The sequence below is a fragment of the Centropristis striata genome, chromosome 6, assembly GCF_030273125.1.
Source record: "Centropristis striata isolate RG_2023a ecotype Rhode Island chromosome 6, C.striata_1.0, whole genome shotgun sequence".
NCBI classification, from domain to species: domain Eukaryota; kingdom Metazoa; phylum Chordata; class Actinopteri; order Perciformes; family Serranidae; genus Centropristis; species Centropristis striata.
Window position 1 is genome coordinate 7,460,097 of NC_081522.1, and position 17,617 is coordinate 7,477,713.

The following is a 17,617-nucleotide window of genomic DNA, read 5'->3' on the forward strand; positions in this document are numbered from 1 at the left end:
GGGAGCGGTCTACCTGCATGACAATGAGAAGGTCGAAGACCAAGATGAAGGAGGCCAGGAAGGCTCTGGAGACCTCGTCGCTGGGCAGGAAGCCTCGGTTCAGGTTGTCCCAGCTGATCCAGTCGGTACTGATGACCAGAACCACCACAGACGTCAGAGAGATGAGCACTGTCCTGCAGGGAGGGGGAGGAGAGGAGAGGAGAGGAGAGGAGAGGAGAGGAGAGGAGAGGAGAGGAGAGGAGAGGAGAGGAGAGGAGAGGAGAGGAGAGGAGAGGAGAGGAGAGAAGAGAAGAGAGGAGAGGAGAGGAGAGGAGAGGAGAGGAGAGGAGTAAGGAATAATGTAAAAGGACAGAAAGAAGAAGGGACAAGATGAAGGAATGGAAGGCAAGAATAAAAAGAGGAGAGAACATGGGAGAAGGAAAGGAGAAGAGAAAAGGAGGAAAAGTGGGGAGGTGTGTGAAGGATGGAAGGAAAAGAAGGGAGAGAAAATAAAATTTGAGAAGGGAAAGGAAGGAATAATGGAAAAAGGACCGAAAGAAGAAGTGACAAGATGAAGGAATGGAAGGAAAGAATAAAAAGGAGATGAGAGGAGAGGAATGAAAAGGAAGCAGGGGAAAGGGGATGAGGCAAGCGATGGGCGAGAGAGAGACGAGAAGAGGAGTGAAAGGAAGGGTAAGAGGATAGGAGGAAGCGGAAAAAGGAAGGAGCAGAGGAGGAATAAATCAGTGAATGACGCACATTAAAAGTACAAGACCTTGAAGAAATGATTAAATATTATTTTAAAAATTGCAAACTACATAATGTGAACAGTCAATATGGTATATCTTGGAAGACAAACCGCTTCGTCGCCCACGTCAAATCGAGAAAAGATAAATCAGATAAATTCAGCTTCTCTTTTCATGGACTCAATAATGTATTAAACAACCATTTTTACCTGGATTTGAAAAATGGCAGCAGATAAAGCTTCCAGAAAGATGAATGTGCATAGAGGACAACTGTGTCTGTTTGTCTGTTTGTGGATGCAGAAACAATGCAATTCAAAAGCCCACTGCATATAAATTTCCATGTATTTCCATATTTAACATCAGCCAAAAATGTTTCGTTTACCTGCATGCAGTGATTGCTGTGTTTTTTTCTGCAATCTTTCACACTCTCTGAATTGTGTTTATGTTGCATTGCGTGTAAATCTACATTCACTGTTTACTGAAAAAAAATTTCAGCCATCTAAAAAGAGGCACAATGAGAAAGGCTAGTATTATTCTCCACTGTGCATTGTGTCTCAATGTCACCCAGTGATTGCTGTGCTGTTGTGTGCATTCTCACTCTACACATCAGCTGGCTGCATTGCAGATAGTGAATGCCAGCTCATATCCCATTTCAACTGTTAGGGAGATGCATTTTTAGGGGTTTTATTATTCCACTGTGGATTGCTTTTCCTTAGCATGCCCAATTTTTTGCCACTGTCCTTTACAATTTGCCACAGTCCCTCGGCGCATATTGACAAGATATATCCAGCAACACATTCATCAATCATATTTCAAGCTCTGAATTTCAAATGAAAGCTTGTCAAATCCAGAATTGATTGTGACAGTGTGAGCTGGGGCATCAGTCAATAAAATGAAGGACTGCAGAAAAAGTCACAGAACAATTGGACTGCTTTCATTCTAATCGCAGGTGAATCAATTCCACGAAAAGGAAATATTAAACATAGCAGCCAAACTGTCTTTGAGGTGTGATACGTCTATGTCCTGATCTCTGTGTACATATCAAATAGATGTCAAACAGTTCCAACTGTCTCCTCTTTTTCACACGTCCTTCACTTCTCGCCGTGACCCTAAAATGAACCACCAGAGAGGCGTTCGCATGTCGTATTTGACTGACAGCTCTGAGCCACTTTGGAGAATGAATACCGCTGGGAGTGTGCACGGGTGGTGTCATACATCCAAACAAGGAGCACTTCTTCTTGGCCGTCCAGTAATAGGCATATCAGACATGGTTTGCAGCATTTGTTTAGCAGTTATTTAAGGGTCACAGCTTGTGGTAGGAGAAGTAAAAGGCAGGGCTATGGCTCGCCCCGTGACCTTGCTGTGTCCATTGATTTTCACCCTGTTCTTCTAATTAAAGGTGCTGACACTGAGTGAGGGAAGATTAACACGGCTATTGACTGTGTGTAACCCTGCAATGGGAGGGAGAGACCACATAACACACACATATGCGTGCACACACACACATATCTACAGAGCCTTGTAGGAATATATAATGCATTTAGTAACCTAGTAGGTAGAAAAATTGCTATGAAATCGTATCATGTGCATGCAGACAGAGATGCATGTGGTCTTACAGACAGTTCATCTTAGTGTAAGAAGTCAATATACCAGAAGAGAACAATCCTGTTGTTGCCTTGTTTCCAGAACCTTCTGGCTGCTTTGCCCCAGTCTGGATAGTGCTGATCCTGGAGCATCATGTCTGTCACCTGCAGAAAAGTAAGTGCATATAAAATTACTTAATTACTTAAGATTGGATGTAGAGGTGGAGGTTCAGACAGTTAAGTTCAGCTTACCATAAAGACTGAATACAGGGCCAGATAGTTAGCCTGGCTTCGCCCAAAGGTAATATTCCTACCAGCACCTGCGAACCTCACTAATTAACACGTTATATCATGTTTGTGTAATGGGTACAAAAACCAAAGTGCATAAATGACAAGTTGTGGTTTTACAGGGGGTAAACATAACACTATTTCCAGATTTTTTTTTTAATTAAACAAACAAAATATTATTAGGGGACTCAGGTGCTAGGCATTTTATTTATTTATTTTTTAAATTTTACTTATTATAGAGCCAGAATATTTGTTTCCTCCTGCTTTTTAGTCTTTGTGCAAAGCTAAGCTAACTCTTCTCCTAGCTTTATATTTAATGAACATCTAATCTCTGCAAGAAAGTAAAAAATCATACATTTTGGGTGAGACTTTGGTTGATTTCCTGGTTCAAGACATCAATGCCCCTGCACAATACAAAGTGGAGAAAGACATGTTTTCCTAATTTTTTGTCAAAGAACTCGACTGGCCTGCAGAGAGCTGTAACTTCAACTCTTTCCAACATCTTTGTAAAGAATTAGAATGCCGACTGTACCCCTGAATCATAAATGGTCCTCACTAATGCATGAGCACGTCCCTGCAACAAAGTCCCAAAACCTTGTAAAGGCTCTGGTAAAGTGACATATTGTAGATATGACATATTGTATAGTGCTCATTTTTGATCTTTACCAATACATTTAATGTAGACACAGTTAAAATAATATATGCTAAAATAAATAATTCCAACTGATGCAGTTTGTAAACATACATGAGAAATGTGGCTATATGGCCATTTATATTCAAATATTGAATAACTGATATTGAATAACACCTCTGCGCCGAAGCACTAATGAGTATGATTACCTTCAATAAATATTGACTTGTTTTATTATTAATGCTGTGATTATTATATTCAAATTTTTTATCTTAATTTCATGACCAATAATAAATAGTCAATTTCTTACATGGATGCAGTATTTTGTGCATGAGTAATACAATTTCCACAATATTCTTTGTATGGAGCCTCTGCAGGGGCAAGGTCAATAAAGCGCCTCACTGCAGATCTATAGCTTGTGTTTAAGGAAAAAAGGCTTTTAAATCAGGCAATGTATGAGATGTTTCTGCTGTTGCAGCATTGCAAAAACAGACACTTCCTGTTCACTCATCTAGTGAAGACACATTGTAAATCTGCAAGGCAGAGGAGAGACAGAGGTCATCTTCAAAGTGCCTTGTTGAATTAATCGAATGTAAAAAACCTTGTGAGTAATTTCTGGAATCAGCACTTTGTCTTGGCCCAACTTTCTCTATATCACTCTCTCACACACACACACACACACACACACACACACACACACACACACACACACATCTCTGTCTCCCTGATTCACCTTCTCACTCGCTGCTTCCCCTCGTCTCCCTTCTGACCAGACTTCTACATTTCCCTTTCCCCTTCACCTCTGTTTCTTACTCCTTACCTGCCTCCTCCTCGTCCTCCTCCTCCCCCTCTCCTGTCTCTCCCTCCACCCGCTCTCTTTCTCTGCAGTATGTACTGTAGAATACTAATGTGACCGGTGAGGGAGCTTGTCAAGTTGTCTCAGCTGTGTGCATGTCGGTGCCAGAGCCCCACTCCTCCCACCACAGGTAGCCCACTCCCGCTGGAGCTCTCCTCCTCTCTTTATGTTGACAAATGAACAGAGCTAGGTTTCTCCTCCAACATACTCTGTCCCTCCCTGTGCATTCATTGTTTCCTCTGACCCTTCTTAGATCAAACCGCATGTGACTCTAAGGATTTGGTAGCAGATTGAAATGGATCGGCACAGAGGGCATTAAGTGAGAGCCTTACAACAGTTGAGAGGAAACACCTGACCTAGAAATTAGAGGAGTGTGTGGAGAATGGCTACACCCTGTATCTTATTAAATTCATTGTGATCTGAAAGATGGCTAAACATAGCCACAATTACAGTTCTGCAAGGTTGTAACACTTATTAAATACAAGAAAAGTAAACTGTGGATGATTAAATGCTATTCATGTATGCCTACAGTGGGGCAATTTTAAGATTGGCCTGAGCTCATTACATCCATTGTTGCTGAATAGCTAATTGAAAAGGGGGTATCCGTAGTCTCTTGGTCCTAAAAGGGTATCCCCAATTTATTGCCCTGTTTGCCCTGGCTAATAAGTTAGGGGATCTTCCAAATCAGAGTCCCCAGATTTGTCTTCTGGGGACCATGAATATCTTCAATTTGCCAAACCAAACCAAGTTTTGCCTGTTATTAATAAATTCATGTATGCCTACAGTGGGGCAATTTTAAGTTTGGCCTGAGCTCATTACATCCATTGTTGCTGATTAGCTAATTGAAAAGGGGGTATCCTTAGTCTCTTGGTCCGAAAAGGGTATCCCCAAATTATTGCCCTGTTTGCCCTGGCTAACAAGTTAGGGGATCTTCAAAATCAGAGTCCCCAGATTTGTCTTCTGGGGACCATGAATATCTTCAATTTACCAAACCAAACCAAGTTTTGCCTGTTATTAACAATGCATGATTAGAATTCTTAATAAAGTAATTCATTTTATAAATACAAACATATCATATTTAACACATAAGAGTTGAAATCTCACCATCCACGCAGTGACAAAGTCCCCCATCCATGTCCCCACTGCAGCAATCTTCATAAAGCTCTCATTTCTGATGCCCATGTACTCCGTCACCATGTGAGGCCTGCAAGGACAGAAGGCCAAGAGTAAGGACATAAAAAATGAAGTATATGTTATGAGGGTCGTAAAAGGAGGCAGAAAAGGAAGGCGGCAACACGACTGATAAAAAGAGCCAACATGGGGAGAGTCAGTGCAGGGCGAAAGAGAAAATGGTCACTACCGCTAAGTATCATGATGCTAGCTGTCAGAGTCAATCAATATCAATCTGATCCTGTGAATACAATGAGCAATGGCTCTACCTTCCATAAAGCCCTGAGGATTGTAAACAATTTACACCAGCGCCATGGAATTTATGCACTATCACCACTTCCATTGGTCCTGTAGTGTCGGGCAAATTATCCATTTGTTTGGCAAATTTGTCTCATGTCGAGTTGTTTTCAAATCAACACTGCCATCGCAAAGAGATCCCTCCTGTTAACGCACTCCGAGTAAGCTCAGTTAACATCAACTGCAGCAGCACAGAAGCAAAACATAGACTAGGTCAAGACACGCCATTAGAGAAACAATCTCACATGCAATAGTATCTGATAAGAAATGACATGCTTTCTTTGGAGTCCTAGATATGCCTTCATCTTTATACAGTAAGTGAAGATGAGAAGCTTTTGTTCAGCCCCGCAAAACCCAACACACCCACCCACCCAACACACTCACACACACACACACACACATATACACACAACACATCACTCTATTTTCTCCAGGTAATAGCACAGGGAGGGAGGAAAAGTGGGTCAGTCGCCTCCTATATGGGACCTGTGCCGGGGAGAGAGGAGGAGAACAGAGGGGAGCGAGAAGGCCTGTTTGATCTCCTGGCAGCTAGTGTCTTAGAGGCTGAGTGGAGCAGGTGGGCACCCATCACCTCCCCCTCAAGCCCCATCTCACCCCCCACAGGTCACACTCATGAATATAATAGATGGCGATGGATAGGGCTCTGGCTGTGCTTTCAAGGGGTCGTATTTGAAGTCAATGGCTCCATTCGTCTTTGTTTTCCCCCGGTCATTTTCTGGCCGCCAGCAAACACCAATAAAAATGTTTTCTATTGCACAGGGGCTCTGGAAAATTTCGCCTACAACCTTGCTGGCGCACAGTTCATTTCCTCTCTCTCCCGAATTGTTTCCCCTTGATGGTTCATTTTCTTTTCATCTTTTAGCTGATTGCATTAAGAGTTCTATTTGGTGTGCTGTTCTCTTTACAAATGAGTCGCTGTCAGACAAGTCTAAACAATCTCTTGAAAAGCAATGGAGGGTTAATCCTTTTAAGCTATTAGCTAATGTAACAGCTTTAATAGGTATTCATTTTTAATTAATGTTAATTGCTAGTGCCTTTGCACATAATGTACGAGTCCAGATCTGAAAAGCATAATAATGCTCGTAGGCAATACAGACCAATGATGAATAATTGTGGCAAGCCAGTGACCCAAAATGCCAACTACCTGTTTACTGCAATTGTGCAAGAAATACTCTTCCCTGGAAGGAAACATTATAAATCATATGTCGTCAATGCAGCATGCATTCAACAGATTTGACAGGATTTTATTGACGAAAACGTGCAGTACCGCCAGTGACGTATTGCCTCGCTCGAGCCCGCAAATAAAACAGCCTTGATTGGAATGGCGATTTATATCTGCATTAAGTCAGTTAGACATTCAGTGGCTTGGCTCTGCTCCAGTTACCAAGGAGATCCCATTGGGAGTCATTTACCCGCAGCAAAATCCTGATCGATACTTCTGGAAATGCTGTCTGGCACCACATGCTAGGCTTTAAATCTAAAAAAACTACCCTGCCGCCAACCCCTGCCCTTCTCACATATTTAATTGAGCAAATGTTACCCCTCCACTGAAAGAGAGGGTTTTATTTTTTATTTTTTTGCAGAGCACCTATGATGAGTTTGGGGACTCTTCGCACTGCATGATCAGAGGCAGAACTCTCTGACTTATTCATGCTGACTGAAAATTTAATGGCCTTTAGAGCCGGATGACCTAATGAGAGAATTCAGTGTAGTGGAACATCAGTACAGTAGCACCATGAATAATCAGCCCCAAAATGGCTCCCGTGGCTTAATCGCAGAGCCAGTGGCAGTGTCAGTGCCAGCACGGCCGGCTCAGCCAGCTTTGACCCTCTGTGGAATGTTATCAGGTTTCCCACACTTGTTCTGACAAAATTTTCAAGGACATTTCAATGCCTTTCAAAGTCTTGTTCCATCAAATGCAAGAAATTACAATTTTGCGCTACAAAGAGTACAAAGAGTTATAGAGTCATAGAGTTTGGACGTCACCCCTGTGTGACATTAACCAGTGAAAAAGGCCATTTTTAACTGTTGCATTAAAGTGGTCATCTGCAGGATCATTGCATTTTTATTTTGCTTTAATTATCTTGAGTGCTAGGAAGTCATCATTATGTCTTTGAGATCGCTCGGTTAAAAATTGTGCTGGGCACCATCATATCTCTATCACTGTATTTTATTTTGATTAAATGTTTCTCATGGTCACCCTCTTTTCTTTGTCTGTTCAGCTAACACTGCATATTTCCACATAATTCTTCTATCTAAATTCACTCCAGTCAAACTGTTGATGTTTTCATCATACAGTGGGTCACCTACTGTGCACCAGATTGTTTTTTATAATTATGTTTAGGCCGAATATTGCTTTATAACAAGTTGTGAAGACTGGGTGGTAATTCAGTATTATTGCTTTGAAGTTATTGTCAGAACCTTTTACCAAAGGTGCAACAACGAAGGGCTGCACATAATAAATAGTCCTAATACTAATAAATTATTATTGATTAATCTATTTGTTCATTATAAAATAGTAAAAAGCCCTATGTTGATGTCTTAAAATAATTTTGATAGATCAACAACCAAAACCCAAAGATATGCAATTCAGGACTGCAACTCAAGACTACTTTCATTATTGATAAATCTGCAGAATATTTTCTTGATTTATCTATCCAATCCAATGTCAGAGAAATACCAATTATATTATCCTAGAGCAGCATTTTTAATCCTCACATGGACTACCACTCATGTTTTAGATCCAACACAACTGATTGAAATGATCAGCTTGCTATCAAGCAGCTTAAGGAGTTCATAACAAGTTGATCATTTCAGTCGGCTGTGTTGGAGCACAGCGGGATTTAAAACATACTCCAAGAGAGATTTGGGAAACACTGTCCTTGAGGAAAAAGTGGTATATTGAAATCGGTTATATTGTCTAACAGTCCAAATATGACAGTAAATGGTAACTTGAGGCTGGCTCCAAAAGCAAATCAATCTCCATAGGTCCCAGTGTTAAAATGCCCAACTTTACATCAGAAATGAACAAGAACATTAAAAACGGGTTGGGTCTCTATGGCTTCTTTAGCCCTTCATGACAACTGTAAGGGGGATGAATTGTTGTATAACACAACCATTAAAATTACATTAAGGCTTTAAGTTATGCATAATTAAGGACGTGTCTGCTTTAATTTACAGATGGGGGCCGTCACAGGTGGCGAGCTGCTGCATTTGGACCGCCTCAGCTCTCCCACTCTTCGCCTCCCAGCTAATCCAAAAATGGGGAAAAAAGGTGGAGTTAGGCACTGCAAAGATGGTGGCAGCCATAACCACTACACTGAGCTTCACACAGAGACTACATCCATGTTTCATACAGTCTCGGGTAAGTACTGAGGGTGCATGAAACCATGCAGTTTCACCAGAACAGAGGACACTTTGTAGTAGAGAGTAAGCCATGTAAAGTTTTTAATACAGCTAAGCCTATGAAGGCATTTCCCCAACAGTTTTGTTTTTCCAATTTCATCAAAAAGCCTCACTGCAGCACAGTGCCAAAAACACTTCTGCAATGTCATGCTTTGCTATAAACCAAGCACTTTCTACTACTCCATATATTCATCAGTTTTAAGTTTAGGGTTTAATTTTATTTTTTATCCACATCCCAACTCTCAAGGATTTCCAATGCCCATGGGAGCCTTGATAATTAAGCTTATAAAACAGCATGCTGAAAGAGCTTTCACTGCTCTGAATCATCAATACTGCTTTCCATTAATTTTTTTTTCACTGTCCACTTGGATGTATATGCCTTCATGCGGATTTTAAAAACTTGTTTTCTCTGTCAGACAGCCAGTGATTTAGTGACCGTGGCAACTGAGTGACCTGCTCTGCCCCGTAAAGACCAGACTCATTCAGAACATTAAATTGCAACCTTGGCTGGCTCCACATTGAAATGCATTGCCTGTCCCCTTCTCATGCACAACAGTACCTTGTCATATTTACAGTATACAACACTGAGCGGCAGTAGTTACCAGGGGCATAAAGCTGTCAATACACACTCTTTTCACTATCACTATAGCATCTCTCAAGGCAACTTAAAACTCCAATCTCAATTCATGGCTCAGCACAGAATCAGCCCACGTAATGTATTAAACTGACTGGAGATTGAGTCCTTTAGTCGTTATCATTCCCTTGGCTCAGAAGCAGAAGTGAACACCGACAGGCAATATCCTGGACAGCCCTGTATCAGGCCCTCCGGTCACCCTGTCATCTTAAGATCAAGACACATGGGTCCAAAACCTGGGCTCTGTGCTACGAAACAAGTTCAACATACTCAGGATATCTTTTCCTTAACTGGCTTCACTAAACCCAACTCTCACACTAACAGGTCACAGGACAGTGGTTATCAACTCCCTAAGTCCCCCTAGGGTTTCTCACTCTAGCAATGAGTGAATTCACATAAAAGATAAAAAAGGGGCAGTGTTTTCTGCATGTGACCTATTGCAAATTGGTTTCTGGTTTCAGTAGCAGTATAGTCTAGCTGGAGATCTCGAAATCGTTTTTTGCAGTTGTTTTTTTAAACCAAAGTATGTGGAAGTTAGTCGGTAAAGAAAAAGAATATGATGGTTACCAGTGTAACAATGGTGTACAGATAAAAGTCAGAGGATTCAAAGGAGAAATCAAAGACACGCCTGCACTGACATAGACTATCAGAAACCTAGATAATATTAGAATCATGTAAACTGGGACATGAATATAGGTTTCTCTAGGTTTCATGTAAAGGTACCATCATGAATATCCATCAATCCATTATCCTCAACCGCTAATCTGAACTTGCGGGATGTGGAGCCTATCCCAGCTGACATTGGTGAGAGGCGGGAGACTATCACAGGGCTGACACATAGAGACAGACAATCATGCTCTCATTCACACCTACGGGTAATTCAGAGTCACCAATTAGCTACTAAGCTGCATGTTTTTGAACTGTGGGAGGAAGCGGGAGGACCTGGAGAGAACCCACACTGACACAGGGAGAAAATGCAAACAGAAGAGCCAGAGTCGAAACAGCAACCTGATCAAAGATATGATCATGTAAAATTATTAATTTGAAAGCTACCTTAAATATTTTCATTTTTAACCCATTGACGCCTAAAACGCCTGTAAAACCCCGCGATTTTAAAATAAGCCCCTAAAACCTGAAGTTTTTCTGGAAATTCAAAAGAAGTGTCAACGCTTCTACTAAATAATAGATTTTTCAGCCTCTGTAGCAGATAGAAATGAAATTCAAAAAGTATTTGAAAGCTTATACAAATACTACAAAACGACATATCCGCTTTCCAGGCTTCAATGGGTTAAACATATTGTGACTGTCTGGCTGTGTGTTTTCATGTGACAGTCCCATTTACAAAAACCCAATATGTTTTAAATGGTATTGGAGAAGTACAAAGTTTTCTTCTTTTTTCTGTATCAAAAACACTTCATCCTTCAGATAAACTAAAATATTCAAAATCACCACATGCAGAAGGACGTGGTATTCACTAGACAGCTGTGACATGCAGTACCTGGTAAGAAAACTATCTGCTCCCAGATCAGAATGTCCTTTCAGTCTTTTGGATTGAAAAATCTGTCCCAAAACAGCGATCAGTTAATGCAACATGCAGAATGTTTAGCATTAATCACACTGGCACTGAAACATTATTAGATACGAGTGAAACATAAGGAAGAGATGACAAGCCTGAGGGTGGCTGTGTGGTATTACACACAAACATGCACACATGCAAGGGCAATCCATCTGTCCTGCTACAACACCCCTCTCCACCTTCCATCTACTGATACGCACACACTTACATTCATCCATCATATTATACATATCCTATATTCCCAGTGGACGCAAACTGCCGTCAAGGTTATGATGTTTATTGTTTACAATGTGGCTGTTTCTCTTTATGTGACAGTGAGGAATGAGGAGGACCTGGGCTGCAGCCACCTCCTCCCTTGTGTCCCAGAAAACAGCAGGATAATGTTATCAGAGAGCCGCTTCATATAGTACGCAGTCTGTTTCAGAGGAAATCTTTACACTAACTAAACACTCACGAAATGCATAATGAGTCAGTTGCGAGATACCAACGTAATGTGCGTGTGTAGGAGTGTGAAAGAACGCTGGAGATATGCTTAGAAAGTCGGTGTGGGTGTGTGAAAGTATGAGAGGGACAGAATCAGGAAGGCAAAGAAAGATCAATGAATCTAAACTGTGAGAGATTTAGTGCAATTTATAAACAGCAACAGGTTTCCATCTCAAGTCTTAATGGTAGAGCCGTTTTTGATGATGTCTAGCGCCGTATTTTGGTGTTGACACATATGAATAGCAAATCAGTTCTTGAAACAGAAATTTTGAAAACAAGAAAATAGACTGAGCTGCAGCAAGGCAGAGGTGCTTAAGGTATAGATTTAAGTATAGTAAGCTGTATTCCAGGCAACACAAAACATTTGACAGTCAGTCATTTTTTTATCTATATTTAAGGTTGTGTCATACATTTCAGTGATTAAAATTTGCACTAATTTAAAGGCTGCCTGCCTTAAATTGTCATTATTTGTATTATTTTCTATAATTAAGTTTTAAGCTGGTGCAAAAGGAGGAATAAATGACACCAAAAACTGAATAAATAACAAGAATTTGCTTTTGGCGAAATTGTTGTGTTGACCCCGAATTTCACAATCGTGCATCCCTTGTTATACATTCCAGTAAGTAGTAAAAGCCAGATCATAGAATCACTGAGCCCATTGTGAGTAATATGCTGCAGTACTGTAGGCTGCAGCATGTCCCCTGTGTGATTGCATGCAACAGGAGGCATCTACATACCACAACATGCTATTTATCCAGCCTTTTAAATCCATTTGTCCATGGTATTACCCCAGCTTAGTGCCAGACAAGCAAACAGACAGACGAGGGGGACTAGCATGCATGCAGCACAAAGGATCATGGTAAACAATGACAAATACCCTCATACGATGGGGTCTAATCCCGATCAGAGTATCAGTGTATTCAAATGCCACATCCATCCCTCCCTGTTCCTCATCAAAGATATCCACCAGCTGCAGCCCTCCCTCCACCCCCTGCTCCACTCTTCCATTGCTCAGCTAACCCCCACCCTGACATCCATCCATCTATCCTTTACTGGGTCACAAAGAGAAGAATTATAGAAGTCATTTTACAGCTTTACTGTCCCGCTTCCGCTACCTATTAGATCCCCACACACTCCCTCCTTCCTTCCTTCCCTCCACCTTCACATACTTTGCCACCCCCTTTCTCTAAATTAGTCATGATTAATGTGTACGGCAAGCATTGGGCCGTCTTAATTAAATAACACCATCTAATTAGGGGTTGATTTCGGCTGGTAATGGCGCCGTAAGATGGTGGAATGGGATTGTGTGGCGTGACAAAACATTCATGAAGTCCGTCAAACTCCCTGGGCGGTCACACTCCCCTGGTTTCACACAAACAGCCCCCTCCTAATCTGACAGTTACATTAAAATGCAAATAGCCCAGATGTGAGGGTTTGGTAACAAGAGTGGCTTACAGCTCCCCAGGTGCCACAATGGACGGGCTTATTTCCCCCCTGATATGATATAAGTCAGGTAACAGGTTGATAGCTGTTGACCTAGAAGTGGCTGTTTAAATATTGGCACTGTTGGACATGTGTAAGATTACACAGGCTGGAAAGCTCTTTGAGCTGAGAGATAATAGCTTTGATGAATCCATTTTACATGACTAGTCATGAATAAATACTTGTCATCCAAAAAGATATACAATCTCTTATCAGTGATTGTTTACAGTCCTGATGGCGCAGTTTATCTTCTTTCCTTTTGGACGTATCGCGGGTTTTAATTAAATCAAGGCACAAGACCGACTGAAAGGTCAAAGAAAATTAAAGCATATTAATGAGCGAAGGGCACGGGCAGCATACAGCATCAGGTCAGGGAGACAGCAGGGAGACAGACGTCAACTGCACCCCCCTCCTACCGCCCCACACACACACACACATGTCCCAGCTAACTTGAGCGAGGTGCGAGACATGAACAATATGTGGTTGGTGTGTGCAGGCGTGTGTGTGTGTGTGGGACGCCCTGTCTAGCCACCAGAGGAGCATCCCCTGCAGTGCACCATCATGGCTAGATGTCAAAGCCAGCTAACCCATGCCAAAATACCTACCCTTTAAAAACCCTTGGCAGTCATAATACCTCACAGCGGCTTGTTCTTTCAGTATAAATGAAAAGGAAAAACACCATTCACTCCCACAGAGGGGCAGCTGCAGTCACAAAGGGATATTGTACTTTTCCTTTGTACTGTGGCAAAAGAGAAAACTACAACGGCCTCGCTGCGGGATAAAGGAATGGTTGGAGTAGTGAAGGAGGGGGCCGATGCAAATAGGGTGTGGACATAGATCAAAAGAGTTAAGTTTCACTGCATCATCAGGGCTGGAGCACTTCTCCCACTCCCCCCGGACTCCCATCCTCTCAGCCACCTTTTTGCTCACTCTGCTGCATTCCTGCTATCGCAGCCGGGAGACGGTCTTCCGAGGGGGCATCCTGGCAGAGTGTGAACATTGCTCTTACATGTCGGTCTTGAACAGAGATGTGAACACTAATGGTTTTTGGCAGGGCCCGGGTCCTCGGTGGACACACTGCTGGAGCAGAAAGAAAACAAGCGGGAAAGAGGGACAGGAGGGGAGGGGTTTGGGACAAGTGCAGAAAAAGACAAGGTGTTTTGGCAGCGGCGGGTTCACTCGCTTTACAACAGCACCATCTGTCTTCGTGAGGAGAGCCTTACAGCACTGAGTGATGTCGCTGCTCAACACACATCCAAAGCAAATCATCACGGATGAGTTTTTGTGCAGTGTCAGCCAGTTTAATTGTTTAATAGGTGGTTATGGTCGCTACTTTTTATTTCTGGCCAAGTGATGCGGCTAATATGAACAGAGTGACTTGTGCATGTAGATGCATATAAATTATATATCATTGTATAAATTATATATCACATCTTTCAAAATGTCTGAGTAGCTTATTATTTTCCCTTAAGCATCATCCCAATGTCAACTGGTGAAACACTCCTGGAAGTAAAGAAATGCACTGACAGGCTAAAAAAGATCCCCTTTTTCTCAACATTTCAAGGAGGAAATGAGAGGCAGTAAAAAGGAATCCTCTTTGTGACAGACTGCAAATGTAACTTTTCCCTGAGCAAGCAACATTCATCGTCTCAGCGGACCTGCCCCTTTCTGCTCAGCTGCTCGCTTTCTTTTTCTCGGCCAACCAGAGAGAACGGACAAGATGGATGCCGGTGTCACCGTGCTGGCCGGAGTGACAGATGGGCTGATTATACAAACTCATCCCTCTGGCCATAGAAAACACAACACCTTGCCTGCAAGCTAATAGCCTTCATCTGCCTGCACCTTATGGATAGTTGATTCTTGTTGTTAATATGGAAAAGCAGCACTGTATAGACAGATCCCATTACAGCCCCGGCCTCCCTCTTGACAGCTTGTACCTGAATAGACACCTGCCACGCCGTTTTTTACAGCCCAAACACCCAAAATGGTAAATCACCTCACGGCGACCTCGTGTCTGGCTGGCTGGCTTCAAGGGCATGTTTTCCTTCCTGTAGACGGACACATTGCAAATGCATAAACGGATTCCTGTCACCGGCTTGATGTGTGGGTGTCAAGCTCCGCAGTGCGCAGTGGTTTCGCAGCAGGTAAGCTGGGGCAACAGGAGCAAAAAAAACCAAAGCATTAACTGAGGGAGACATGGCAAAGAACATCTTGGTTTTTGGCCAAAGATGTGTCAAAAAATAAGTCAAGATCATGGGAGAATAAGTGTGGGTGCTGAAGGTGATCTTTCAGGATTAAACACCCTCCCCTTGCCTGCTCCTACCTGTGATTTAAAGTCTAGGCTGATTAATCAGCCTGCTATCGAGTCTCTGTTCAGGCGAGACGTTTAGATCAATCACGCCAGCCAAAGGGGAGCGTACAGTGGCTCTTACAAATGGGAAGCACAGAATGAGGGAAAAGGGGCAGAGAGAGGGAGAGAGAGAGATTGAATGGCTTACTCCATGCTCCCAGCCATCAGCAGGAAAAGGTTGTAGATGTGTGAGAAGATGAAGAGGAAGAGGATGGCGCTGAAGAACATGGTCATCCAGGAGCCATGATCCTCGCGGAACATTTTCAGGCGCAGGTATCGACCTAAAGGGAGCATGACAAGGACACTGCTGTCAGTGGAGGTTCAAACAGCATGTCAACCTGCTAACATGTGTGGCCACGAAAATGGAGATGAAAGTAAATAAATTAGTCGCACAGATCAATAATGTCCTACTCTGTCAGACTAGTGCCCTTTAGGCATTGAAATTAAGATTAAAGACCACTTTGAGGTGTCACTTCCGCGGCCTTGAAGTAATTGTCTTATCCTGACCAATTTCAGCATCAACCCCAACAGACGATATTCCACATACTCATCGTTTCATGAATTTGGACATGCTGTCAGTGGACTGATGCTCGCCTGGGTTTCATGATGTGAGTTATGCATGATTAGATAAATTATTCAAACATTTGTGACCTGTGGTGTTTTTTTTAATACAATCCTGGCTTGGAATCAAATTATGGAGAAATATCTGTCTGGCAGAGCATGAGATTGATTCAGATATTCAAGCCTCCGCACAGAACACGTAATCACAGGAGCTTGTCCTCTGGTGGTGGCAGCACTCAAGAAGACAACAAGGTTTATTCTACGACTTTTAGCTTGTTGTAAAAAAGACTACAGCTGGTGCTTTTAGCTCCTCTGTGGCTAGCCGTAAATATAATTACTGACTCATTTTTATTTGGCTGCCCCTAATGACAAACAGGAAAATATTTATACCTTTATTTCAAAGGCTTACTTTTTTCTGGTCAGAGTGGCATTATGAAAAAGCATTGCATAAGTACAGCATGAATTACTGTGAAATGTGAAAAATAATGGGTGATGTAATTAGGTGTACATAATGTAATTGCATAATGTAATAGTCCTTGATCTACCTCCCACACTGCTCGTGTAAAAGAGACAATCTACTTTGTACATTTTGTCTTTTACAACCACAATCATTCAGACCTGGGTCGAATAGGATTTGCAAATAAAATGGATAAAAATCAAACAGACAGGCAGATGCTTTTTTTTTACAAAAAGGTCAAAAACTTTAAGCTACAGAGGCAGAGATATCTTAATGTTTAGCCCTTTGTGTGGGTCAGGCTTAAAAAACACTGGATGCTACACTTTACATAATGCAACCAAAAGCATAATCTGGTTTGACCCTGGGAGAGTCTTGAACTGCTACGCTCTGCAAAGTGAGAGTAACGTGACTAATGTAGGCTAGTTTGAGGGAGCTAGCAGCTTGTCTATTTTTACTGTAGAAGAAAGGAATGAAAAGCAAACCTTTGCAACTGTCTCTGACAGCAACAACCAGAATGCAGTCAGGCTTAATCTAATGGACCTGATACATTTCTTTAACCTTTCACTTGACAAATTGCTTTCTGAATTGTAATTCTCATGAGAGAAATAGACGTAACAAGCTACCTTTGAAAAATATATATGTGGGTCAATGATGTGATCCAGCCCAGTGTCAGTTGGTGTAACCAGTAATTTTTTTCCCATAAAAATCTGATTATATACAGGAAAATAAATGTGAACTAAAATGAGAATAAAATACAGTCCAAACACTATGGTATACGACAAATTTTTACATAATTTGTCAAAACTTTACAAATAAATGGTTGTTTTTTAGAATATGTTCTGCTCAATATTGGCAAAATGTGTAGATGTAGAAATACTGAAAAAAAATCATTTGATGTTTTTGAGAATGAAGTAATTATATGTATAAGTCCACTTAAATGCAATTTAGGTGGATGAAGTATTTAATATTTTTCTTTTTTTTTTGTGGTTACACCATTTGACATCTTGCCAACCGTTATTTGTCACTGACCCATGTATCCATGATGAATCATAAAAAACAAAACCTCAAATAAAACAACATTGTCAAACCAACAACCAG

General features: G+C 41.7%; 1 protein-coding gene across 1 annotated transcript in view; it reads right to left on the reverse strand.

Annotated features, from left to right (window-relative positions):
- The window catches only part of tmem117 (transmembrane protein 117), a 45,825-nt gene that overhangs the window by 7,570 nt on the left and 20,638 nt on the right, over window positions 1-17,617 (reverse strand). The window contains exons 3-6 of the mRNA XM_059335778.1: window positions 15,650-15,782; window positions 5,188-5,287; window positions 2,376-2,473; window positions 14-173 (exon numbers count right to left, since the gene is read on the reverse strand). Of these exons, the coding sequence (XP_059191761.1) occupies window positions 14-173; window positions 2,376-2,473; window positions 5,188-5,287; window positions 15,650-15,782 (491 nt within the window). The remainder of the gene's footprint in view (window positions 1-13; window positions 174-2,375; window positions 2,474-5,187; window positions 5,288-15,649; window positions 15,783-17,617) is intronic.